The sequence below is a fragment of the Phyllobates terribilis genome, unplaced genomic scaffold, assembly GCF_046119375.1.
Source record: "Phyllobates terribilis strain yellow unplaced genomic scaffold, ASM4611937v1 Scaffold_5__5_contigs__length_657084704, whole genome shotgun sequence".
Classification (NCBI taxonomy): Eukaryota; Metazoa; Chordata; class Amphibia; order Anura; family Dendrobatidae; genus Phyllobates; species Phyllobates terribilis.
Window position 1 is genome coordinate 206,971,001 of NW_027362765.1, and position 27,653 is coordinate 206,998,653.

General features: G+C 46.8%; 2 protein-coding genes across 2 annotated transcripts in view; one reads left to right on the forward strand and one right to left on the reverse strand.

The window, feature by feature from the left end:
* Positions 1–4,709: 4,709 nt before the first annotated feature.
* On the reverse strand, positions 4,710–13,610 carry PXMP4 (peroxisomal membrane protein 4). The gene is made up of 4 exons (XM_073683761.1): positions 13,342–13,610; positions 10,727–10,789; positions 7,859–8,057; positions 4,710–6,057 (listed from the first exon to the last, which is right to left on the reverse strand). The coding sequence occupies exons 1-4, from the start codon at positions 13,452–13,454 to the stop codon at positions 5,794–5,796; spliced, it is 639 nt and encodes a 212-aa protein (XP_073539862.1). The 5' UTR covers positions 13,455–13,610; the 3' UTR covers positions 4,710–5,793.
* Positions 13,611–13,808: 198 nt separating this feature from the next.
* Positions 13,809–27,653, forward strand: part of ZNF341 (zinc finger protein 341) — a 34,996-nt gene continuing 21,151 nt past the window's right edge. Inside the window, exons 1-4 of the mRNA XM_073683760.1 lie at positions 13,809–13,930; positions 16,466–16,576; positions 17,968–18,152; positions 19,915–20,064. Coding sequence (XP_073539861.1) covers positions 13,834–13,930; positions 16,466–16,576; positions 17,968–18,152; positions 19,915–20,064 — 543 coding nt within the window. The 5' untranslated portion in view covers positions 13,809–13,833. The remainder of the gene's footprint in view (positions 13,931–16,465; positions 16,577–17,967; positions 18,153–19,914; positions 20,065–27,653) is intronic.

Consider the following 27,653-nt stretch of genomic DNA (forward strand, 5'->3'; position numbering starts at 1 on the left):
TTCTCCTTCATATGTAGTAAGATGTGCTCTACTAATACTACTGGCCTGTGACCATGTACAGTAGAAGCTCAGTCCTCCTTCATATGTAGTTAGATGTGCTCCACTAATACTACTGGCCTGTGACCATGTACAGCAGAAGCTCTGTCCTCCTTCATATGTAGGAAGATGTGCTCCACTAACACTACTGGCCTGTGACCATGTGCAGTATAATCTCCGTCCTCCTTCATATGTAGGAATTTGTGCTCCACTAATACTACTGGTCTGTAACCATGTGCAGTAGAAGCTCTGTCCTCCTTCATATGTAAGATGTGCTCCACTAACACTACTGGCCTGTGACCATGTGCAGTAGAAGCTCTGTCCTCCTTCATATGTAGGAAGATGTGCTCCACTAATACTACTGGCCTGTGACCATGAGCAGTAGAAGCTCCATCCTCCTTTATATGTAGGGAGATGTGCTCCACTAATACTACTGTCCTGTGACCATGTGCAGCAGAAGCTCTGTCCTCCTTCATATGTAAGAAGTGCTCCACTAATACTACTGGCCTTTGACCATGTACAGTAGAAGCTCGGTCCTCCTTCATATGTAGGGAGATGTGCTCCACTAATACTACTGGCCTGTGACCATGTGCAGTAGAAGCTCCGTCCTCCATATGTAAGATTAGCTCCCCAAATACTACTGGCCTGTGACCATTTTCAGTAGAATCTCCATCCTCCTTCATATGTAGGAAGATGTGCTCCACTAATACTACTGGCCTGTGACCATGTGCAGTAGAAGCTCCATCCTCCTTTATATATAGGAAGATGTGCTGCACTAACACTACTGGCCTGTGACCATGTGCAGTAGAAGCTCCGTCCTCCTTCATATGTAGGAAAATGTGCTCCACTAATACTACTGGCCTGTGACCATGTGCAGTAGAAGCTCCGTCCTCCTTCATATGTAGGTAGATGTGCTCCACTAATACTACTGGCCTGTGACCATGTGCAGCAGAAGCTCCATCCTCCTTCATATGTAGGAAGATGTGCTCCACTAATACTACTGGCCTGTAACCATGTGCAGTAGAATCTCTGTCCTCCTTCATATGTAGGAAGATGTGCTCCACTAATACTACTGGCCTGTGACCATGTGCAGTAGAAGCTCCGTCCTCCTTCATAGCTAGGAAGATGTGCTCCACTAATACTACTGGCCTGTGACCATGTGCAGTAGAAGCTCCATCCTCCTTCATATGTAGGAAGATGTGCTCCACTAATACTACTGGCCTATGACCATGTGCAGTAGAAGTTCCGTCCTCCTTCATATGTAGGAAGATGTGCTCCACTAATACTACTGGCCAGTGACCATGTGGAGTAGAATCTCCATCCTCCTTCATATGTAAGAAGATGTGCTCCACTAATACTACTGGCCTGTGACCATGTGAAGTAGAAGCTCCGTCCTCCTTCATATGTAGGAAGATGTGCTCCACTAATACTACTGGCCTGTGACCAGGTGCAGTAGAAGCTCCGTCCTCCTTCATATGTAGGAATATGTGCTCCACTAATACTACTGGCCTGTGACCATGTGCAGTAGAAGCTCCATCCTCCATTATATGTAGGAAGATGTGATCCACTAATACTACTGGCCTGTGACCATGTGCAGTAGAAGCTCCGTCCTCCTTCATATGTAGGAAGATGTGCTCCACTAATACTACTGGCCTGTGACCAGGTGCAGTAGAAGCTCCGTCCTCCTTCATATGTAGGATGATGTGCTCCTCTAATACTACTGGCCTGTGACCATGTGCAGTAGAAGCTCCGTCCTCCTTCATATGTAAAAAGATGTGCTCCACTAATACTACTGGCCTGTGACCATGTGCAGTAGAAGCTCCGTCGTCCTTCATATGTAGGAAGATGTCCTCCACTAATACTACTGGCCTGTGACCATGTGCAGTAGAAGCTCCATCCTCCTTTATATGTAGGAAGATGTGCTCCACTAATACTACTGGCCTGTGACCATGTGCAGTAGAAGCTCCGTCCTCCTTTATATGTAGGAAGATGTGCTCCACTAACACTACTGGCCTGTGACCATGTACAGTAGAAGCTCCATCCTCCTTCATATGTAAGATGTGGCTCCACTAACACTACTGGCCTATGACCATGTGCAGTAGAAGCTCTGTCCTCCTTCATATGTAGGAAGATGTGCTCCACTAATACTACTGGCCTGTGACCATGTGCAGTAGAAGCTCCGTCCTCCTTCATATGTAAGATGTGCTCCACTAACACTACTGGCCTGTGACCATGTGCAGTAGAAGCTCTGTCCTCCTTCATATGTAGGAAGATGTGCTCCACTAATAATACTGGCCTGTGACCATGTGCAGTAGAAGCTCCATCCTCCTTTATATGTAGGAAGATGTGCTCCACTAATACCACTGGCCTGTGACCATGTGCAGTAGAAGCTCCGTCCTCCTTCATATGTAAAAAGATGTGCTCCACTAATACTACTGGCCTGTGACCATGTGCAGTAGAAGCTCCGTCTTCCTTCATATGTAGGAAGATGTCCTCCACTAATACTACTGGCCTGTGACCATGTGCAGTAGAAGCTCCATCCTCCTTTATATGTAGGAAGATGTGCTCCACTAATACTACTGGCCTGTGACCATGTGCAGTAGAAGCTCCGTCCTCCTTTATTTGTAGGAAGATGTGCTCCACTAACACTACTGGCCTGTGACCATGTACAGTAGAAGCTCCATCCTCCTTCATATGTAAGATGTGGCTCCACTAACACTACTGGCCTATGACCATGTGCAGTAGAAGCTCTGTCCTCCTTCATATGTAAGATGTGCTCCACTAACACTACTGGCCTGTGACCATGTGCAGTAGAAGCTCTGTCCTCCTTCATATGTAGTTAGATGTGCTCCACTAATAATACTGGCCTGTGACCATGTGCAGTAGTATCTCCATTCTCCTTCATATGTAGTAAGATGTGCTCTACTAATACTACTGGCCTGTGACCATGTACAGTAGAAGCTCAGTCCTCCTTCATATGTAGTTAGATGTGCTCCACTAATACTACTGGCCTGTGACCATGTACAGCAGAAGCTCTGTCCTCCTTCATATGTAGGAAGATGTGCTCCACTAACACTACTGGCCTGTGACCATGTGCAGTATAATCTCCGTCCTCCTTCATATGTAGGAATTTGTGCTCCACTAATACTACTGGTCTGTAACCATGTGCAGTAGAAGCTCTGTCCTCCTTCATATGTAAGATGTGCTCCACTAATACTACTGGCCTGTGACCATGTGCAGTAGAAGCTCCATCCTCCTATATATGTAGGGAGATGTGCTCCACTAATACTACTGGCCTGTGACCATGTACAGTAGAAGCTCCATCCTCCTTCATATGTAGGAATATGTGCTCCACTAATACTACTGGCCTATGACCATGTGCAGTAGAATCTCCGTCCTCATTCATATGTAGGAATATGTGCTCCACTAACACTACTGGCCTGTGACGATGTGCAGTAGAAGCTCCATCCTCCTTCATATGTAGGAAGATGTGCTCCACTAATACTACTGGCCTGTGACCGTATGCAGTAGAAGCTCTGTCCTCCTTTATATGTAGGAAGATGTGCTCCACTAATACTACTGGCCTGTGACCATGTGCAGCAGAAGCTCCATCCTCTTTCATATGTAGGAAGATGTGCTCCACTAATACTACTGGCCTGTGACCATGTGCAGTAGAAGCTCTGTCCTCCTTTATATGTAGGAAGATGTGCTCCACTAATACTACTGGCCTGTGACCATGTGCAGTAGAAGCTCTGTCCTCCTTTATATGTAGGAAGATGTGCTTCAATAATACTACTGGAGATACTTGAGGTGCTGAGGCCGCTCACATTGTGAGTAACAATATAAGTATCGCCAGGTCACAGTGGCGAGGAGCTTCTACTGCACATGGTCACAGGCTCCGCTACTAACATTCTAGAACAGGTTTCTGTCAGTGTAACAAGGCGGCGGCCATGTTAATTCTATACTAATGACCGCTTTAGACGAAAAGATTGTGGTTTGCTAATTAAATGTATTTAGGAATTTATTTATAATGACATTTCCTTTAGTTATTTTTTTCTTATATTCCTGGAGAAGACCTTTAAAGAAACAAAACTGTCATCTAGGGATGCTATCTCATATAGGCGGCACTAGAGACCCCAGTCTCTCCCTTTATTAAGAGGCTATCGGCATAATGACATGACAGCTGTAGGGAACACTACTACTTCCGAGCCGCTGGTCATTATAAGGCTGAGATAATATTAGAGGGTGTCAGCTCCATACTACAGGTGCTTCTCACAAAATTAGAATATCATCAAAAAGTTAATTTATTTCAGTTCTTCAATTCAAAAAGTGAATCTCATATATTATATAGAGTCATTACAAACAGAGTGATCTATTTCAAGTGTTTATTTCTGTTCATGCTGATGATTATGGCTTACAGTAAATACACAAAAGTCATTATCTCAGTAAATTAGAATAATTAACAAAAAACACATGCAAAGACTTCCGAAGAGTTTAAAAAGGTCCCTTAGTCTGTAAGCCATAATCATCAACATTAACAGAAATAAACACTTGAAATAGATCGCTCTGTTTGTAATGACTCTATATAATATATGAGTTTCACTTTTTGGTGATATTCTAATTTAGTGAGAAGCACCTGTAAGTGTAGTACAACAATCAGACTACCACAGATGTATGGCTAGAAATGTATATAAAAGGCAGTACAATCCATATTACACATAATACATCTGTAGTAAGACAGTACAGTACATTCTTGGCTCTAACAACAGTATAAAGATATTTCGCTCCGGCTGCCAGATTTTACTCTCACAGATAAATTATATTAAATAATCACTGGGGACAGATCATATCCCCTAATTACTTTACTTATCATAAAAATGGAATTATGCATAGAAAAGCATGTAGTCAAGTGTTTCATCTGCAGGGTATTGCTATGTACCCCTCTAACAGTAGACAGTCCACATTCAGACATGCAGGAAACATTACTGACGCAGAAATGAGCAGGAAATGCAGTAGTAGTATTCTAGAAAAGATGAATGAGCGACGACTGGTGATTATTAAGGCAAATGCTGTTTTAGGAATAGTCAAATACACTGCAGTTAATGATAATCTGACACTGGTCAAAAATAATCCCAGTGCCAGATTACCAAGACATTGCTATATGGCACTGACCCTAAAGCTAGGTCAATAGGTGCAGAAAATCCGCAAAATCAAAAACTCACCAAAAGCTTGTGGTGGGCTACATTCAGTATTTGATCAGTATTTTTAAGCCAAAACCAGGAGTGGAACAATCAGGGGAAAAGTATAATAGAAACACGTCACCGCTTCTGTATTTATCACCCACTCCTGGTTTTGGCTTACACATACTGATGTGAAATACTGACCAAATACTGAATGTGTGCACGTGACTTAAGAGCCCACCTTCAGTCCTCAGCGCTCCCTTACCTTAGCTTTGTAGTGTCTGCAGCACAATTAAGGCAGAGAGGATAATCAAACTTCAAGAAAAGAGCCGGAAGACAGAGAGAAAAGGACGACGTGAGTGGGTATTTCTCTTGCCTGTGCGTCAGGTCCTATACCTAGAAGGTTCTTTGTTCCAATAAACCAGCACTTTGTCTACCACCATGCCAGATTATAGGAATTTTACTGCACATGACCAATACCGCTTTGTTACCACCATGTAAATCAGTGCAATTAGAGAAAAGTGATGTCTACTGCTAAAATCCCTGATATTACAGTCCGAGGGCTTCCTGTAATTCACTATTTTGCAGGCTTGGGTTTGTTGTATATCAAGAAGTCGGAGATGTCGTGCCAGATGTTGCTGTCATCATACAGGTAAGTCATGGAGGACTGTAGAGATGGCTGGAGCGTGTGTCTTTGGTATTCAAAGAGCCACAGGACAAAACCCCATACTAAGGCGGCAAACCAGGGAAATACATCTTGTTTCGGCTCTGGGATGTATCCTTTCTCTACCGCCAGTCTAGACAGACCAAAGAGGACACGAGATAGCAGGTACATATTTATCTGGTAGGAAAACAAAAGTGTTAATACATGTGTTATAAAAAAGGGATGTCAAAGATCACGAAGTGTACGGATTCTATAATGTAGAGAGTTACACAATTTTGTCATATACTGTACACTGATTAGACATAAAATTAAAACCTCTAGTTACACTTGGGACGGGAATAACATTAATCACATCATGACAATGGCACCGGTCAAGGAGTGAGATATATTAGGCGGCAGTCCATTATTGAAGCAGAAAGAAATGGACAATTGTAAAAATCTGAGTAAATCTGACAAGGGTCAAACTGTGATAGCTCGTAGACAGGGGCAAAGTATCTCCAAAATGCTCAGAGTGCCCATGCTGATCCCCAAGCCCACTGTTGAGCATCAGAACTGGACAGTAAAGTAATGGAAGAAGGTGTTGGAAAGGTCAGCAAAGACCCTCATACACATTTGATTAAAGTCATCAGAACCCACTTTTGGTGTGACCAGACGACCATCTGGTGCTGATGGGGCCTCCTAACTCTCCCCCAGCAGAGGGGGAAAGAATGATTGGATTCTTCACATGTAAGCACTATATGCTTTAGTTCACATGAGAGATAAGCCGTTGTCAGGTGAGGCTGTCAGTGGTTTTCTTCACTCGACTCCCATTGACAACATAGGAGCCCACTAATAAACTGAGTGTATAAATGTATGGGGGAGTTGGAAGAGAATCCTAGAATGTTAGAGTTGGAGAGGACCTCCAGGGTCATCTGGTCCAACCCCCTGCTCAATGCAGGATTCACTAAATCATCTCAGACAGATGTCTGTCCAGCCTCTGTTTGAAGACATCCATTGAAGGAGAACTCACCACCTCTCGTGGCCGCTTGTTCCACTCGTTCATCACCCTCACTGTCAAAAAATTTTCTAATATCTAATCTGTATCTTCTCCCATTCAGTTTCATCCCATTGCTTCTAGTCTTTCCTTGTGCAAATGAGAATAAAGATGATCCTTCTACAATGTGACAGCCCTTGACATATTTGTAGACAGCTATTAAGTCTCCTCTCAGTCTTCTCTTTTGCAAGCTAAACATTCCCAAATCCTCTAACCGTTCCTCATAGGACATTGTTTGCAGACCGGCCACCATCCTGATAGCTCTTCTCTGAACTTGCTCCAGTTTTTCAATGTCTTTTTTTTAAATGTGGTGCCCAGAACTGGAGAAAATTGTACAGCAGCTAGCTGGCATATGGATTCCTTAAAGAAGTACGGTACTTCCGTTAATTTTCTCTAAATCTGTAGAAATATTAGTGTAGTGTGTTAACATAGCCACTGGTTTCCAGTGTTGTCTCACTCGTCGTCAGTCACATGACTCCTATTCCATGCTGCACTCTGTGTGTCACCCAGAAGTGGCTTTTACAATGTAAGCATATGGAGCAATACTTCCGACTCACACATATAACGCAGTGTGATCTGGAAAGTCTGTATTGCTGTTAAGTGATTCAGAAGAGGAACCGAACGGCGCTGGATACTGGACAAGATGGTGATTGGTGAGTATATTACATTACTGACACTACACTAGACTTTTACACGGGTTCCTCCTTAACTCCAATCTTAAAAGCCAGTTAATAGATCACTGGTAAAGAGAAAACTGTATCCTAACACTGCACTTTATCATTTTCTATTTCCCCTTCACTATTCTTCTGATCAGGGGCATCTTAGGGGGTCGCCCCTCCAGCAAAGACTAACTGCATATCCTAAAATCATCAATGTTTTACTCCCTGGAAAAATCCCTTAAGGATGTTATGCTGGCAAAGTTCCTAATCAAGCCATTACCCTTACCTGGCTATTGATGTTATTATTCTCTCCGAACACCAGCCACCCGCCTACACAAGCTGCCAGGAAGGAGTGAAATTGCCATTTGCTTCCATGTATTTTCTCTTGAGCAGCCAGAAGACTCTTATATGTGAAGACGAAATAAGCCAGATTCCGAGAATGTGTGAACGTCGCTTGGAAGATCGCTTTCAACTTCTCTTGTAGACTGAAGACACAAGAAGAAAATAATCAGTCTTGATATATAAAGACTTCAGAGAATGAACATTTCCAAATGATTGTGGACTCCATTCACCTCATGTGACAGCACAGCAGTAATGACGTTAGTCAGAGGGTGGAATAGCTCAGTACCATGAGCATCTTCATATAATGGTGGCAGATTCCCTATAGGAACATCTATCACCCATCTATAGGCAAGGTGACAAACATCTCTAGGACCTCTCAGTGTATGGTGGAAGCTTCTCCCCTGGGATCCGCACAATCCTGACAATGAAAGCACTAATCTGCTTTTTAATTGTTCATTTGCCCCCTAAGTTAAGCAACTTTCTAAGACATCTTCACTAAATAGTGTCTGTAAAGGCCCCGTCACACTTAGCGACGCTGCAACGATCCCGACAACGATACGACCTGTCAGGGATCGTTGCTGCGTCGCTATGTGGTCGCTGGTGAGCTGTCAAACAGGCAGGCTCACCAACGATCAGGGCAGCAGCGACATCGTGGAAAGAATCTTTCCACGATGTCCTGCTCCTGGTTACCAGCCTGCTGAAGCAGGAGCAGGCTGGTAACCATCGGGTTACTAGGGGCACACGCGCACCTAGTAACCTGTTGTTTATCATGGTTACTACTCTGCTACAGTGAGCGGGAGGTTACCGTTCACTTTAGCAGGCTCGTAACCATGATAAACAGCGGGTTACTAAGTGCGCGTGTGCCCCTAGTAACCCGTTGTTTATCATGGTTACTACTCTGCTACAGTGAGCAGGAGGTTACCGTTCACTTTAGCAGGCTCGTAACCATGATAATCAACGGGTTACTAGGTGCGCGTGTGCCCCTAGTAACCCGATGTTTACCATAGTTACCAGCCTGATCGCTGCTCCCGCTGGTCACACACAGCGATGTGTGCTGACCAGAGGGAGGGCAACGACCAAAAAATGGTCCAGGACACTTTGCAGCGATCAGCGACCTCACAGCAGGGGCCTGATCGCTGCAAAGTGTCACACATCTGATCGCTGCAAAGTGTCACACATAGCGACATCGCTGGTGAGGTCGCTGTTGCGTCACCAAAACCGTGACTCAGCAGCGATCTCGCTAGCGATCTCGCTATGTGAGACGGGGGCTTAAGTCATTTAGCCAAGTGCTTTGTAAGAAGGTAAGAAATCTGTCAGACCAGCTCCAGCTCATGGTTCTGATGGCTCTCTCTGCTCCCTTCTCTCAGTGTAAGGGCGCAGTCAGCCATATAAATGAGAGCGAGATGGGAACACAGTGCATGGACTGGCCGGCGGCTCTCCCTACCTGAGCGTGACAACTTCATGTGTTTCTAAGCAGCTGTCACGCTCAGATAGGGAGAGGCACCGACCAGTCCGTGCACTGCGTTCCCATCCCGCTACGATTTATACGACAGTCTGACTGCGGCCTTAGAGTTAGTGTCAGGGAGGGGGTTGTACATAGACTTTATTGCACAGCATGTATAGGGGAGAAAGTATTTCAGGGTTGGCAAGAAAACAGAATATAGAAAAGGAGGAAAGCATCTTCATGTGTAATAAGTGCAGGATAGAAGCTGTGCTAAGGTATGAGCTAATAAAGACAGCAGGTCTCTGGATACACACAGACCTGACAATGCAAAATCATTTGTATGCCATTTTAAAGTTGTCCATAGTTTTGAAAGTATAATTTACATTCTTGCAATTTTTATTTATATATAACAGATATTGCAAATGTCTGCCATTCGGTGGGGTTTTTGGTTACAGGGCGGTGTACGGACCCATAGACTTACATTTGAGCCCGAAGAGCGCTCTGTGGGCCCCACATACAAGAAGAGTTCACCTCTGAGCTGTGCTTTGAGATATCGGTGGGGGCCTTGGCAGCTAATTGTTGTATGTATTATGTATATAAAAAAAAGTAATCTGTGGCCACTGGACAGGAGCAATGAGAACCACCTCCTACTTCCGGGCATCCAAGACTGTTCTGTTGACTAGCTGGCCTGGCATAATTTTATCATTGCTGTGTGACGTACAGGTGATGTTGTGCCAGGCTAGAAAATCAAAAGAAGAGCCGCAGTTACAAGAAGCGGTCCTCAGTGCTCTAATCCAGTGGTAACGACATGGACTATAGACTGGGACCTGCAAATTGATTCATACCAACACTAATGCTTAAAGGGGTTGGCCACTACTTTTTTATCGATGGCCTGTCTAAGGATAGGCCATCAATATCGGCTATCAGGTAACAGCTGATAGGCGGGTGTGCTGGGTGTCACACCCCAGCCGATCAGCCATTACCGGTGGCGGACGGAAGTTCTCAGATGCTGCTGGAACATAACAGCTCCATCACGGTCAGATACAGCTGATCTGTACCACTAAGGATAAGTCATCAATAAAAAAGTAGTGGCCAACCTCTTAAATCATTAGCACAATAGAAATGATTAAAAAAGTCCCCAAATGCTGTTTCAGTTTCTCGTTCAAGAAAATAATGCATCTGGGTCTGAGATGTCATTACTCTGCAAAGCAACTACCTGCATAGATGGAGTCACACATGACAAAGAATGTATGGATGCAAGAAATAAACACTTTTCACTTTATTAGGGCCTATTACCAAAAAGAGGTCAAAATAGTCCTTTAGGCCCAATCCTGTCCAGGACTACATTCCGTATAGACAATCACTCACCTTCCACTCTTAAACAGGAATGTCATCACCAGTGCGTGCGGGGCTCGGATCTTAGCTCCATATCTTAAAAAAAAAGGAAGAAAAATGTATTCGAATTTAAGAAACAAATCAACTTTTCATTGTAGGTGGATCATATTCCAATGGGTCACAGTGTAAAAGAACCTGCTGCAGTCCCAAGAAGATGAATCTACTGAACCCAAAATGACCAAACCTGGGGCTTTAAGACTTAGTGATAAATATGGATGTCTTACTTCTTATTTTGATCTCCCTCTGTAAGTCACACAATAGATTTGCAGGGAAAATGTGTGGCCACCCACAGCTTCATATTGATTGGCACAGTGGTATCATGGCAAGGACCAGATACATAAAGCTAGGAGATGGGCTGACATGCCAATGTGTCTATGCTTAATGATCTCTTTATGTTAACAAGCGCAGAAGGACATATGGTGGCTTTTGTCTCACTGAGGGATTAAAGGGGTTGTCCGGTGTTAGGGTAGAAGTCTGTAGTCACATAGACTGTGTGCTGCCAGTATTCTCCGATGAGCGGAGTGGGTGGTCATGTGGCCACAAGTATGTGATTTGCATACTTCCGGCCACAATTCGACTAGACGTGTCCGGTCTTGCTCAGTACACTTACATTGAGAGAGTCTGCGCACATCACAACATGTTTGCAAATCACGTACTTGCGGTTACGCACCTGCAGCTCCTGGCGCCGGCTCAGGAGTATTGCACTGCATGCTGTGAGGATTCACAAGTCTGCAGTCACATAGAGTGATGTGTATGGCTGCTCTAACAGTTCACGTCAACTTGCCAGTGCCAAAAGTTGCTGCTAGTGATGAGCGAGCGTGCTCGTTTAACCCTTTGAACGAGCATGCTCGGGTACTCGACGAGTAGTTTCGGCGTGCTCGGCATTTCAGTTACAGCTGTCGCAGCTGCATGTGTCACGGATGTTACACAGCTGTGACACATGTAGGGAGTGCCTGTTTGTCAGGCAAGTACTCGAGTGTGCTCGTTTAAAAGGGTTAACCAAGCACGCTCGCTCATCACTAGTTGCTGTCAATACAATGACATATTGTGATGTGTGAATAGGAGTCTGATGCAAATAAAGCTTAAAGGATTTGACCAGGATTAGAAGCAGAAACAGCTCCACTCTTGTCCTTTGGCCATGTCTCGTATTACAGCTCAATCCTGTTGATAGTGTTTTCCAATCCAGGACAAATCTTGCACTCACTGCAGGAAGAAATGTTAGAAACTATAGTAGAAAGTTGTGTGTTTTATTGCCTCACATTTTCTAAGATCACCGCAGTGGATAAAAAAACAAACAAACATTCTTTTTTACTTTGAGAGACTAACGCCTCCCCCACACCAGATTTATAACTCCTCTAGATGTCAGCAATAATACATTCCATTTACATCTGGGCTATACAGCGACTTTGGTCACGTGGCACGAGTCTCACAAATTGTCTGTGACTAGCAGATGCACGGCTACTGGTGCTATGATGGGCTTGTAAGGAAAAAAAATAAGAAGCAAAAGGCAGGAAAGTCACAGCTGGACATGTAACTCACAACCGAAATCTAGCAGGCTCGCATCATGACCACAATGCCAATTATTACATTCATTGCCATCTTCATGTTGGACACCAAATTTGCCGTGTGGCCCTGACCATTCTGACAGCAACAGAGATCATGGGGAATTGATCTAGAAAAACCCTTTAAAGGGAATCTGTCATCAGGTTTAGGCTTCTGTCTGAGAGAAGCATAATGAAGAGGCAGAGACCCTGATTCCAGCACTGTCATCTACTGGGCTGCTTGCTGTAGTTTTGATGATCTGCTGCAGATATCCTAGTCTTCACAATGAGCAACTCTGACTAACCCCACCCCCACCATTGACTGACAGCTTTCCGCCACAGAACATAAGCAGAAAGCTGCCAATTAGTGGTGAGGGGTGGGGACAGCCAGAGCTCATGAATGCTGGAGATCATCACTGAGAAGACTAGCAGAGCTGCAGCAGATAAAGAGAATTATCTAAAGTATCAAGAAGTCCAGTAAGTGACACATCGCTATAATAAGGGTCTCTGTCCTCAAAAAAAAAAAAAAGAAAAGAAGCGGTGACAAATTTATCCAGCGTTTAAAAATAGATGGCTAATCCTCAGAATAAGCGAATGCCACAGCCTCTCAATGTTCTCAGCGGCTGCAGACTGGCACTGTATTTTTTAAATTGGGCATTCAGGACATTGCAGCATTGTTCTATTACAGTGAAGGTAACAACAATGCAGAAATAAATACACAGCCCAGGCACCTGAGATGATGGGTAACCAATCCACAAGTATCATCTGTCCAGGGGTTAAGGGTCTGATTGCTGGGCAGCACGGCTGGATTTGGCAGCCTATTTCATTCCTATGCTGAACCAGCACTCCACACAAACGGGGGGGGGCAGGACTTGCATAGGATCAAGTGCTGATTGTGGGAAAACCCCTTTAAGGCAGCCACTATTTGTCACCCATCCCTGTGAACACCTGATCCATCACTTTACATGGACGGCTGGTGTAGTCTCTGGAGCCAGAGACCCTTCCCTGATAAAGGGCACCACCATGTCCTCCCACATCTGCACTCACACTGCTCCATTGCGGAACCCCTTGATTACGGCCAGTGCAGCGCGATATCTCCTCCTCTTCAGCAGCTCATTCACAGCCCGCAGCAGAGACCTCGGGAACACAGCTCCTGCCATTCTGACAGTTTGCAACTCTCCACTTCCGGGTTCAAAGACCACTTGCGTTCCACTGTGGGTATAATGCAACCGTTAAATGTGTCCGTGCAGGAAAAAGTCTCCTTGCACTTAGTTCCGTTGAACGGCTATTTGCACTCTGTTTATGCCCAACTCATTTCTAATGTATTATCAAGTCCTATTTATTACATTGTGGATTAAGTAACTGTCTCGCCCAACCTCTCTCATCGTGATGCAGTATGTATACACCGTGCGGGCATTTACCCTGTGACTCTCATGTTTTGTCACTGTAGATTGTTTGCTTTCACATAATTATGGCGTTTGGTAAAGTTTCTCATACGATGAGAAGAATTCACGTGTGGTCTGCCGCCCTCTGCTGGCCATGCCCGGGCTTGCGCCTAGACCCATTTCCCATAATGCTGCTCTTAGGACATCTGCAGCCTGCAAGATGGCGCAAGCGATATTTGAGGCATTTGAAGGTAAAAACAGCAGAATGGTTGATATGTTTTGAATCCTACATATGCAGTCTATGGCCGGGTAACCTGGGGTGTTTGGGGGGCGGTGGTGGGTGGGGGAGGACGGCTACTGGAAGAGCACAGGGTTATGTGCAGCAGAGGGGGGCAGGCTTCCGGGAAAAGCTCAGTCCCAGGGAGGAGGGTGGGGACTGAACAGCTGAGCAGGACAATGTCATGGCCCCTCCAGCAATCACTGACCTGTGCACAGAGATGCTGTGCTCCCATCCCCCACATGATGCTGCACTAGGATCCCACCACACAAACTGCACTTTGTGCCCCTTGTTTTATGTGTTATTCCAGCATCCAGAAAGTCATTTCCATGTTTGCAGATAGTATGATTTGCTCTGCATGTGTGGAATATATATATCTATATCTGTGTCACGTCAGGAGGTAATGTTGCCGATCAGACTCCTTTGGCCATGCATATTTTATGCATGGAATAGAAGGCGCCTCGTCTCCTCTGACGTACCTATGTGACCCATCACAAGAGCGTAGCATTATAAAGAAAAAGGCTGTGTCAGTAAACCCTTCTAGCATCTTGTGCTGTTCCTGTTATTCCTCCTTAAACTGTACAAAGAAATTGCACACAAGATGTCAGCATTTGGGGGAAAGGCGCGTGTGCCTACATATAGAGATGAGCGAACCCCAACTTAAAAGTTTGACGTTCGTGCCGAACACAGACTTATACCAGGAGAGAGAGAATTTTTCCAATTTTTCCTGCTCCAAAGTTTTGGTCCCTATTGATTTCAATGAGGTTCGGGTACAGTTCTTGTTCCCAAAATGAACTTTGGAATAAAGTTCGGTAGGGTACCAGAACCCAATGGATTCTGCGGATTTTCTGCAGTTTTTGCTGCCAAGAGGTGCAGAACCTTGCCGATTTCTGCAAGCAAATCCCGATCGTGCGCACAAAACCTCATCCACTCAAAATGGCTGGACCATCATTGTAAATAAGCCCCTGTACTTTGTGTCACCCCCACCTCATTGTGGATTGTAAGCTCTTACCAGCAGGGTCGTCATTATTTTTGCTGTAATTATTGTATTATCTTTAGCTATGTTACTTATGACGGTTGTATATGAAGCTCTGAATTGTAAAGCGCTGCGGAATATGTTGGCGCTATATAAATAAAGATTATTATTATAACCTAAGGCCACAGCTCCACTATCAGTATTCGGTCAGTATTTTTTCTCATGAGTGGGAGCCAAAACCAGGAGTGGGTGATAAATGCAGAATTGGTGACTTGTTTCTATTATACCTTTTCTCTGATTGTTCCTCACCTGGTTTTGGCTCCCACTCCTGAGAGAAAATACTGACCAAATACTGATAGTGGGGCTGTGGCTTTATTGTAGAGTCAGCAGCTGCAGGAGTGGGGAGCCGACAGTCGTGGAGAAAGCAGTGGTGGTTTATTACCATCTCTGCCTTACTGATCACTGTGTACAGTATAAGAAGCACTGGCAGTGCTTCCTTCTCCTATCAGCAGAGTCAGGAGGGAGCAGAAGCTGCTGGGTCCTAAGCCTCAGTCAGGTGTCACATACCGGCTGTGTGTGTCCTGACCCGAACTTGACAGCCTCTTAGGAATCTTCAAAAAAAGATTTGGATGAAGATTCGGCCTCATGCCTCTTATACAATTTACTCTATAATATTCGGCCAGCATTGTCGGGTGTAGTTGTCAGGTAGCCAGCCTCCTTGATTCATTATCTTCTTGAGATCCAATGTTGATGGTATGCTGAGGAGCCCTGCATCATCATCCGTATAAGCAGAAATATGAGAAGGCTGTGCAATTTCTTTTGGTTGAGACATAATTTCCTCACATGCAAGATATTCAGTCAACAATAGAAATAAAATAGTAGCAGCCGCACCGTGGACATAGAAATGAGGCCCAACGAGTCATGAAAAAAAGGAGGCACAATGAGACGAAGAAAAATTAAGTTGTCCTCCTGTAATAAAAAATGTTCCCATAGACTCAGATGCATCCAAAAAACAAACAAACTGTATTGTACTTACCCTCCCCGGTCAAACAATTCGTCTCTGCTGCTGCCCCGGTGTCTGTTGTTTGGCTACAGTGGTGATATTGCTGCAGCCAATCAGTGAGCCCAGGGGCTCATGTTGTCAACATAGACAGAGCTGCTGAGCTCAGTGATTGGCTGCAGCGCTGTTGATGTGACCTAACCCCTGCAGCCAAGCAGCCAAAAAGAGACCAATTCTATGCCAGGTAAGTAAGCACAGTTTTTTGTCTTTTTATACAGATAACTGAGCCTGTAGGAAAAAGGTTTTGTTGAAAGGGGACAATGCCTTTAAAACTGCATGTATGTAAAAAAAACACAAAAACTAGAATTATTAAATAAATACATATTTTGTACAAATAATATGGCATTTCTTCTGAATATGGTGCCCCCCCACAGAATGACGGAGGATGATGGCTTAGTGATATGTCATTACTCTGATATCACACATCAATATACATTGGTCTTATCTTTAAAACTGACTTTCTTCTTTCCTAGGCATGGACAACCAGACTGTCCTTGCTGTTCAGTCCCTGCTGGATGGACAGGGTGGTGTGTCGGACCACACAGCTCAAAACGTCAGCAATTCTGCAGCCCTCCAGGGACTTGGTATGACAATACTGCTTTTTCACATATGTTTGAGGTTTTAGGTGGGTCCCATATAGAACATCATAGAAATATTAAAAACTGACTACATGACAGCTACTTTTTTCACATTTACATGAGTTTATTAATGGAGATTTTATCACCACAATTTTTGGCGGTGCTCAGCAAATCTGTACAATGCTATGAAGGTAATTCTCAGAAGCCTTTTAACTAAAGGGAATCTGTCAGCACAAAGTGACTGTTCAAACCAAGCACGGGTACTCAGTGCACTCTTTTTGTGGCTGAGTAGTTCTGTGCACTTTCCTACATGTTTTTCATCTATTTTCACTCCCACTTCCTTCATTAATTTACAGGAGTCAGAGGAGGCTGGAGACAGATGGAAAACAAATAGGCGGGAGGGTGCACTGAACTGCTCGGCCATGACAAGAGTGCACCGAGCTCCTGTGCTTGGTTTGAGCAGTCATTTTGTACTGAAATACTTGAGCAAAGAGTGCTCATGTACAGTTAGCATTAAAGGGAATCTGTCAGCAGGCTTTTGCTATGTAATCTGAAGACAGCGTGAGGTAGGGGTAGAAACATAGATTTCAGTGATGGCTCTCTTATCAAGCTGTTGTTAACTTGCAATGATTGTTTTAGCACCAAGAGTTTATCATTGCTGGACACAGCACATGCCTCCTGGTCTAACTCTGCCCCTTCTGTGATAAGCAGCTCACTGTCTATAGACATTGTATATACAGAGCCTGGTGTGGGCGGGGCTAGCTTCCTCAGCTCTGCTGTATTGCTAAATCTGAATACACTGTGTCAGAACAGCTGCACCCAGTAATCTAAGTGATCCATCGCTGGATTCAGCTTCTCTTTGCCTACATTACGCTGCTCTCAGATGAGGTAGCAAAAACCTGCTGACAAATTCCCTTTAAATAGGTGTCCAGTATTATTATTACTAGAGCTTTTCTGGTCATTACTACCTCATCCCGCTGCAGAAATCACACAGTGGATCACACGCGAGGAGTGAATGGGCCAGAAAGGAGTCTGGCAGAGATATCTGTGCCATCTATGTGCTATAGATGGACCATTCCTCACCATATAATGGGTACCACAGAAAACAAGCAAGTTATGTATGAACTTAATCAATGGGAACTAGGTGTGAGCCATCATTGAAGAAGGGTTGGCCAACCATGTGCATACCCACGTTATTGGGAGCATATGAGTATGTATATGAGTGTATCTGTACATGATGATAGCAGTGAATAATGCGCCTATATGCAGCATATGGTTATCTCTATATAAAGGCTCCATAACTGGTGATACACTGCATTTACATCCCAAAACTAAGCAAAAAAACACACAAAATGGTAATGAATACCTAAAGTTCTAAATACTGCTTCTCGTTACAGATGATGAAGATGTTTTTCTATGCGGCAAATGCAAAAAACAGTTTAACTCTCTGCCCGCTTTCATGATCCACAAGCGGGAGCAGTGTCATGGCAATACACCTTCCCTGGCATCGGTCTCTCTGGGTAATCACAGTGTATATACTCCTCCAGTCAGTTCAGTGCAGCATCCGCCAGTTAACAGACAGGTGAGTACAAATGGAGACATTGAGCCTTGTGCATTAGATGCAGGATCCAACCTGGCAGGGCTTGTAAGAAAAAGACTGTCACCATCCCCTTTCCATTGGATAGGTGATAACTCCCTGATTGCTGTGGGTCAAACTACGGGACCCCCACCGATACCAAGATCTGCACAGCGCCATCTTGAATGGAGCGGAGGTTCTCATGTTAAACCTATGCTCCATTCATTGTCTATGGGACTTCCAAAAATAACTGAGCACTGTCAAGCCCCGCAGTGATCTCCTATCCTATAAGTAAGGGTTAAATTACTATTTTGGGAATAATCTTTTAATGTTTAAAGTAATTGAGGTCTTAAGTCTTACTCATAGTACTCCTAATGCTTCTGTATGGAGATTACATTGCTGTGTGCTGGGCTGTATGCTCCCTTTTGAAATACCTGCACCTAATAATTCGGAGGGGCATCCGTATTTGTATGGCCATGTAGTGTAGCTGCATAGAGAAGCTGAAGTTCTGTCTGCTGTATAATAGACTGCCCCTCCGGGCGACACAGGTTCTTTATACCATGACACAAGGAAATATGGGAATAAGGAAAAAGAAGTCCGATGTGATCTGGGTAGAGGAAGTCTTGAAGACTTACACTGTGTGCTTCTAATGGGAGCATGTATTCACCTGTGGGGATAGTGAGAATTTAGGAGAGTAAAAAAAAAATATATATATATATATATATATATATACACACACAGTACAGACCAAAAGTTTGGACACACCTTCTCATTTAAAGATTTTTCTGTATTTTCATGACTTTGAAAATTGTACATTCACACTGAAGGCATCAAAACTATGAATTAACACATGTGGAATTATATACTTAACAAAAAGTGTGAAACAACTGAAAATATGTCTTACATTCTAGGTTATTCAAAGTAGCCACCTTTTGCTTTGATGACTGCTTTGCACACTCTTGGCATTCTCTTGATGAGCTTCAAGAGGTAGTCACCAGAAATGGTGTTCACTTCACAGGTGTGCCCTGTCAGGTTTAATAAGTGGGATTTCTTGCCTTATAAATGGGGTTGGGACCATCAGTTGTGTTGTGCAGAAGTCAGGTGGATACACAGCTGATAGTCCTACTGAATAGACTGTTAGCTGCTTTTTTCTTGCCATAATACAAATTCTAAGTAAAGAAAAATGAGTGGCCATCATTACTTTAAGAAATGAAGGTCAGTCAGTCCAAAAAATTGGGAAAACTTTGAAAGTGTCCCCAAGTGCAGTTGCAAAAACCATCAAGCGCTACAAAGAAACTGGCTCACATGAGGACCGCCCGAGGAAAGGAAGACCAAGAGTCACCACTGCTTCTGAGGATAAGTTTATCCGAGTCACCAGCCTCGGTGGCTACTTTGAAGAACCTAGAATATAAGACATATTTTCAGTTGTTTCACACTTTTTTGTTAAGTATATAATTCCACATGTGTTAATTCATAGTTTTGATGCCTTCAGTGTGAATGTACAATTTTCAAAGTTATGAAAATACAGAAAAATCTTTAAATGAGAAGGTGTGTCCAAACTTTTGGTCTGTATTGTGTGTGTATGTGTGTATATATACACACACACACACACACACACACACACACACACACACACACACACACACACACACACACACACACAGTACAGACTCTGTGCAATATAGGTTCAGTCTCGATGTCTGTACTCGCATGTCTTGTCGCATTTATTGCTGATATACAGTAGATTTTTTAATTCCCTGTCAAACAGATATCCACATATATCGCAGTCCCGCCATCACCTCTCATCCAGACATTAGTGCAGGGAAACGTGCTGGTGAATGATGAAGTCCTGCTTTCTGCAATGTCCGCACTTACCTCGCTGGATCAGCCCATGCCAACCACCCCAGCACCTGTGCAGGTAACAGAAGGAAGGCCAAAGTAATGTATGTATGCTTAGACCTGATCATGAAATATACAGTCAGTTGATAGATAGATATATATAAATATCACCAAATGTCTGTTTAGCTTCCTTTATTCATGGATAGCAGGTACATCCCAAGTGTGAATACGCTTTTTCAAGGCCTCTTAGAGATATAAAGGTAACTGAATGGACATTTGATGAATGCCGCGGATTATATTCCCTGAAATTAGATTCTTCCATGGTTCTGCTTTGTATCGCTGAGCACCACTGAGAGTTCCTAATGCAGCAGACAATTGAGAAGACATACTATAAACAGAGAGATAGTGAGGGAATACTTAGCTAACATAAATTCATTTAAGTCTCCAGGTCCAAATGAATTACATGCTAGTGTAGCACCCCGAGGACTCGGCTGCTACAGGGGTATTGCACCTCGATCCAGAGGTGTGGTATTCCACTCCCGGGTAAGGATGGAGTGTGGACCGGGGCTCAGTAGGCTGCATGCACTATACTCACCCCATTTCCGGGGGACAGACCAACGGTACTCCCACCAGATAGATGTGCAGGTACGACAGCTTCTGTCCCTGGCTGGAGTGGGGAGGGGGGAGGAATATCCCAGTGGTGTAGGAGCAGACAGGGGAGGGACTCTGGGCATAGGTAGGAGCCCATTGGGTGCTGGTCACCTGGGCTCGGGTGTCAGAGGGAGGTATATAAGGTGGGCACCATCTTAGATCAGGGTTCAGTTCAGGCAGGAGGAGAAGAGGAGAGGAGCTCAGCCAGAGAGGGCTGACAGGGAGCTGTGGCTCAGTCTGGGCCCAGCTCCAGAGCCAGGCCTGGAGAGGAGGCCTGAGGCAGAGAGAAGTAAGAGGAAGAAGGAACAGAAACACCAGGAAAGGCCCAGAGACGCAGGAGAAGAGGGAACCCTAAGATCCCACGGAATATCGGGTGAAGGGTTGGCAGAACAGGGTGCCGGATCCCAAACTGGTGGAGGCAAATCATCCTTAGCCAGGAACCGGAGGTCGTGGTCAAGTTTTGGTGCGACCCCTCGCCACATCCACCAGGAAGGCATACCATATAGGGTCAGGGAAACCGGGAAAGGTTTCACCACCAGAAGGCCCGAGGGAGCTGGACAAAGGTGGGTCCCTGGTGGGGACGGCCAGTAGGAAGGAAGAGAGGGGAGCTCAGGACCACGCTCTGGAACTGCCTGGGAGTTGGCCGAGTCCCGCACCTGGTGGACGCAGCACGGCTCGGGTGGTCCTAACTGTGCACAAGGGACCTGATAAAGAACTGTGAGTAAAGCTGTGAAAACTGCAATTCCACGTCTCAGTGATTCCTCGTCGCACCGGCACCATCAGTGCTGGGACATACACACCATCTCTCCCAACATCATTCTCATCCTCTGCCCTGAGGCCATACCCCTCCCGTTGGGGGTTATACCATCCACGCTGCACATCCGTACCACCGGCCTCAGCGGACTGCCCTGCAGCGGCGGCTTCATAGCCGCATTCAACGGGTGGCGTAGTCGGACACTAATACCATCATACCAATAACGCCACTTAGTTTGACACCCTGGGCACGGACCGGGTCACCGCCACGAGGACTACTACCCCTATCGGATCCGGCTCCGGGTATCCCCCGTGTGCGCAACGCTACACAACATGGCCCAGGGGGCGCGTCAACTTTGGCGTAGTCGGCAGGATTTCGTGCCCGCAACCACCGGGTACTGCGTGCCTGAAGGAAAGTTCACAGGTACCTTAAAAAGAAGTCTCCCGCCGCTTCCAGAGGGTTCCCGCCATCGGACGCCATCTGGGGTCGTTTCCCGCCGTTTGCCCGCCATCTGCAGCCTTTGCCCGCCATCTGCGGAGTTTCCCGCCAACAGTGGACGATTCCCGCCATCTTGGACAGTTTCCCGCCCTGGCAGAGCGGACGCCATTGTGGGCGTGCCAGAGGGTGGCAAGAGACCACCTCCCATCGTGGGCGTGGTCCCAGAAGGGCGCCAAAAGCGGGAACCGCCCCCACCAGCAGAGACTGCAATGATAGAAATGTCCATCAGCGTGGGGGGGCTGCCCCTGAAACTGACAGTCACCAAGTTGCCCCGGGACCACTCCCAATGGGGGCGGATAGAGAACAAAGTTGAGAAGATGGGTGCGGCCTGGAGGAGTCTGGACAGATCGCACCCGGGGATGGAGGAAGAGACAAGCGGTACCGACCCCGTGGTCCGGGGCCTGCTGCAGGCCGCCACCCCAGAAGGCCTGGTGGAGATCCTGGCACAGCTCCCCAGAGATCGGGAGCGTGCACAGACCGCGCTGGAGGCCTTGGCCCGGAAGATGGCCCGAGTACAGCAGGAAGCATTGGCCGAATGGAGAAGGGAGATGGCCCAGCAGGCTGGAACCCGCCAGCAGGGGACGCCACCCGCAACATGGGGCATGTCTGCCCCTGAGGATGGTGCAGGAGGGACGAAGGCCGGAGACGACGCCGCGGAGGGAGCCGCAGGGATGGAAGCAGGTAATGGGGACGTCATCACCCCGTGCCCAGTAGCCGTAAGCCTGCCCCAGCTCCCCGTCGCAGAGCCCGAAGTCATACTCACCGCGCCCGTTGCCGCACCGCCGCTGCTCCCAACTAGGCCTCAAGCGGCAGGAGCCGCGGTCGCGCCCTCTGTTACGCCACGCCCCTCGACCCTGAGCGCGGCAAAACAGGAAGTGCCACCGGCCTGGTCGCAAGGCCGAGTACCCCCGGGCGCCGCAGTCTCCACAGCGCCCTCTACCTCCACTGTGCCACCGGCCTGGTCGCAAGGCCTGGTGCATCCGAGCGCCGTTGCCCCTCCAGCGCCCTCCTCCCCAAAGGTGCCATACCTGGACCCAAAGAGGATGCCTCCGGCCTGGACGCAAGGCCGAGTACCTCCGGGCACCGCTGCCCCCACAGCGCCCTCGACCTCCACAGTGCTGCCCCTGGGCGAAGATCTCTTCGCGCAGCATACTAGCCCAGACGGGCTGCCCTTCGTGTGGCCACCGGAGTACATCAACCCCCGACTCCGGAAGGAACGGCCCCTGTGCGAGCCTCTGATCCCGGCTCCGGCGCCCGCCAAAATCACTCCGCTTCCACTGGAGGAGGCCCAATTCGCATGGGATCCGACCGGTGAGGACCTCATGGGGTTCACCAAGGAGACCCGGGCGGCCGCAGCCCGGCGTGAGGAGTGCTGCCGTCAACAGTTAGAGGTCTTTGGGAGAGAACGGCGAGAGAGGCGGATCCGCGAGGAACAGCTGCAGGCCCAAAGCGCGGAGCAGAAACGCCGGGCCCGACGAAACCCCCGTACGGCCCACGGTCCCCGCGCCAACGGGATCGTAATAAAGTTTCAACTGGAGAACGGCTGGGGCTTTATTCGGGATCACCGAACCCCCGGCGACGTCTTTGTCACCCGCAGGGATGTCGAGAGCCACCTGCCAGAGGGACACCGCGGACGTGACCTCTACCCGGGTGATGTGGTCGCCTTCACCCGGCATCAGTGTGCTAAAGGACCGTACGCCCTTCACGTACACCGGCTGACTGAGGAGGAGATGCAGTATGAGGAAAGCCAAGAGGACCCGGACGGGTCTGAAGACTACCCTCAGGAGGGAGCACGGAGAGGACATAGCTACTGAAGGGAAGTAGCATGAACAAAGAACTGTATATAGTTACCCGTCGGGGTACAAGAACTGTCGTAAAATTGGTGATTATGTGAACTGTTACCTGTGTGCCCCTAATCCCGTACCAGGCTGAGGACTGTGAGCAGCCATTCCCCTATTCCCACTGGCCGAGGACTGAGAGCGGCCATACCCTGTAAATAGTTGCGCTTCTTAAAGCGCCCCCTACTGGTTTTATAAGGAACTGTTTTTCTACCTTGGAATTAGTGACTGTTGCACTTTACCTGGTCACAAGTTGCACCGTGGCCAGAAATCAAGAATATGTTCCGAAAACGTTGTATGTGAAAATGTCTTATAATAGAAAGTTTATTATGCTGCTAAAACAGTAATGCCAAAATCTTGCATAATGTTTTACAAAAGAGTTCCGGTGGCATTAGCCAGATATTTTATAATGTCACAGGAAAATGTTTTATACCTGTAACGTTCTAGGAGAAGAGTACCTCCCATAAAGGGATGAGTTCATAAGTTAATATCTTATATGTGAGTGCACTTTAAAATTTTTGTATGTCTAATTGTTTTGCTCTATTCCAGCCCGAGGACGTGCTGTGATTTACCAGGGGGGAATGTAGCACCCCGAGGACTCGGCTGCTACAGGGGTATTGCACCTCGATCCAGAGGTGTGGTATTCCACTCCCGGGTAAGGATGGAGTGTGGACCGGGGCTCAGTAGGCTGCATGCACTATACTCACCCCATTTCCGGGGGACAGACCAACGGTACTCCCACCAGATAGATGTGCAGGTACGACAGCTTCTGTCCCTGGCTGGAGTGGGGAGGGGGGAGGAATATCCCAGTGGTGTAGGAGCAGACAGGGGAGGGACTCTGGGCATAGGTAGGAGCCCATTGGGTGCTGGTCACCTGGGCTCGGGTGTCAGAGGGAGGTATATAAGGTGGGCACCATCTTAGATCAGGGTTCAGTTCAGGCAGGAGGAGTAGAGGAGAGGAGCTCAGCCAGAGAGGGCTGACAGGGAGCTGTGGCTCAGTCTGGGCCCAGCTCCAGAGCCAGGCCTGGAGAGGAGGCCTGAGGCAGAGAGAAGTAAGAGGAAGAAGGAACAGAAACACCAGGAAAGGCCCAGAGACGCAGGAGAAGAGGGAACCCTAAGATCCCACGGAATATCGGGTGAAGGGTTGGCAGAACAGGGTGCCGGATCCCAAACTGGTGGAGGCAAATCATCCTTAGCCAGGAACCGGAGGTCGTGGTCAAGTTTTGGTGCGACCCCTCGCCACATCCACCAGGAAGGCATACCATATAGGGTCAGGGAAACCGGGAAAGGTTTCACCACCAGAAGGCCCGAGGGAGCTGGACAAAGGTGGGTCCCTAGTGGGGACGGCCAGTAGGAAGGAAGAGAGGGGAGCTCAGGACCACGCTCTGGAACTGCCTGGGAGTTGGCCGAGTCCCGCACCTGGTGGACGCAGCACGGCTCGGGTGGTCCTAACTGTGCACAAGGGACCTGATAAAGAACTGTGAGTAAAGCTGTGAAAACTGCAATTCCACGTCTCAGTGATTCCTCGTCGCACCGGCACCATCAGTGCTGGGACATACACACCATCTCTCCCAACATCATTCTCATCCTCTGCCCTGAGGCCATACCCCTCCCGTTGGGGGTTATACCATCCACGCTGCACATCCGTACCACCGGCCTCAGCGGACTGCCCTGCAGCGGCGGCTTCATAGCCGCATTCAACGGGTGGCGTAGTCGGACACTAATACCATCATACCAATAACGCCACTTAGTTTGACACCCTGGGCACGGACCGGGTCACCGCCACGAGGACTACTACCCCTATCGGATCCGGCTCCGGGTATCCCCCGTGTGCGCAACGCTACACAACATGGCCCAGGGGGCGCGTCACTAGGATACTGAAGGAGATAGCAGAGGAAATTATTGAACCACTCTCCATAATCTTTGGAAATTATTGGAGAACAGGAGAAGTCCCAGAAGACTGGAGAAGAGCAAATGTTGTCCCAATGTTCAAAAAGGGGAAGAAGGTGGACCCAGGGAACTATAGACCTGTGAGCATTACTTCTGTACCAGGAAAGATTATTAATCAACATGTATGCAAGTACCTTTATGAGAATGAAGTGAGCCAGCATGGGTTTGTCATGTCAGACTAACTTAATTTCCTTCTATGACAGAATCACTGACTGAGTGGATCAGGGAAACGCTGTAGATATAGTAAATCTTGACTTCAGCAAAGCATTTGACAAAGTATCTCATACCATTTTTATTGAAAAAATGACCAACTATGGAATGGACAAGGCAACTGTTAGGTGGATTCATAACTGGCTTAGTGATCGGACCCAAAGAGTGGTCATAAATGGTTGCACATCCAGTTGGATGAATGTCTCAAGTGGGGTACCACAAGGCTCGGTCCTGGGCCCTGTGTTGGTTAACATCTTTATCAATGATATAGATGAAGGAATTGAGGGTAAACTGATTACATTTGCTGATGACACAAAGCTAGGAGGGATAGCTAACACTAGAGAAGAGAGGATTCAAAAAGATCTAAACAAACTGGAACTGTGGGAAGCAACTAACAGAATGGGTTTTAAGAAGGAAAAATGTAAAGTCCTATATCTGGGTAAGAAAAATGAAAAAAGCATATACCATATTTTGCGGATTATAAGACCCCCCCCCCCCCCAAAAAAAAAAAAAATTTGGGAGGAAAAAGGGTGTACGTCTTATAATGCGAACTTACGGTTTTACCTGGGGGGTGCGACGTCGGGTCGAGGTCCCAGAGGCTGGTGGCTGTGGTGGTAGCGGGGCGATGCTGCGGGCCTCCATTGTGGTGGGGCGATGCTGCGGGCCCCGGTGGTGGCGGGGCGATGCTGCGTCCCCGTCCTCAGAAGCCGGCGGTGAGTGGAGGAAAGGTTCCCTATCCAGTATATAGCGCTGTGCTTTGGTAAAAATGACCGCCAGAGCATGCGCAGATCGAGATCTCGGGAGACGAATGCTCCGGTATGTGTACCCCGCTCCACCACCACCGCCCCCCCAGGTGCAAAGGATTATAAGGCGCACCATTTTATGTAAAAAAACCCACATTTTTTCCTATTTTGCGTTTTATAATCCGGTGCGTCTTATAATCCGCAAAATACGGTACATAATGGGAGGAATAGGGCTAAGCAACAGCACGTGTGAAAAAGACTTGGGTATACTAATAGATCATAGACTGAACATGAGTCAACAGTGTGATGCAGCAGCAAAAAAGGCAAATACAATTCTGGGATGTAATAACAGAAGCATACAGTCTAGATCACGTGAAGTCATTATCGGTCTTTACTCCTCTTTGGTCAGACCTCATCTGGAATACTGTGTCCAGTTCTGGGCACCACATCTTAAAAAAGGAATGAAGAAATTGGAGCAAGCTCAGAGAAGAGTGACCAGAATGGTGACTGGTCTGCAAACCATGTCCTATGAGGAACGGTTGCAGGATTTGGGAATGTTTAGCTTGCAAAAAAGAAGACTGAGAGGAGACTTAATAGCTGTCTGCAAATATCTCAAGGGCTGTCACATTGTAGTAGGATCATCCTTATTCTCATTTGCACAAGGAAAGACTAGAAGCAATGGGATGAAACTGAATGGCAGGAGACACCGATTAGATATTAGAAAAAAAAATTTGACAGTGAGGGTGATGAACGAGTGGAACAGGCTGCCACGAGAGGTGGTGAGTTCTCCTTCAATGGATGTCTTCAAACACAGGCTGGATAGACATCTGTCTGAGATGATTTAGTGAATCCTGCATTGAGCAGGGGGTTGGACCAGATGACCCTGGAGGTCCCCTCCAAATCTACCATTCTATGATTCTATAATAAATGGGTTCACTTAATTAGATCACCCCCTTAGGTTGCATTCACATGTCTGTATTTAAACACATTTGATAAAGATGGCACAGGTGTCAACAGTGTACGG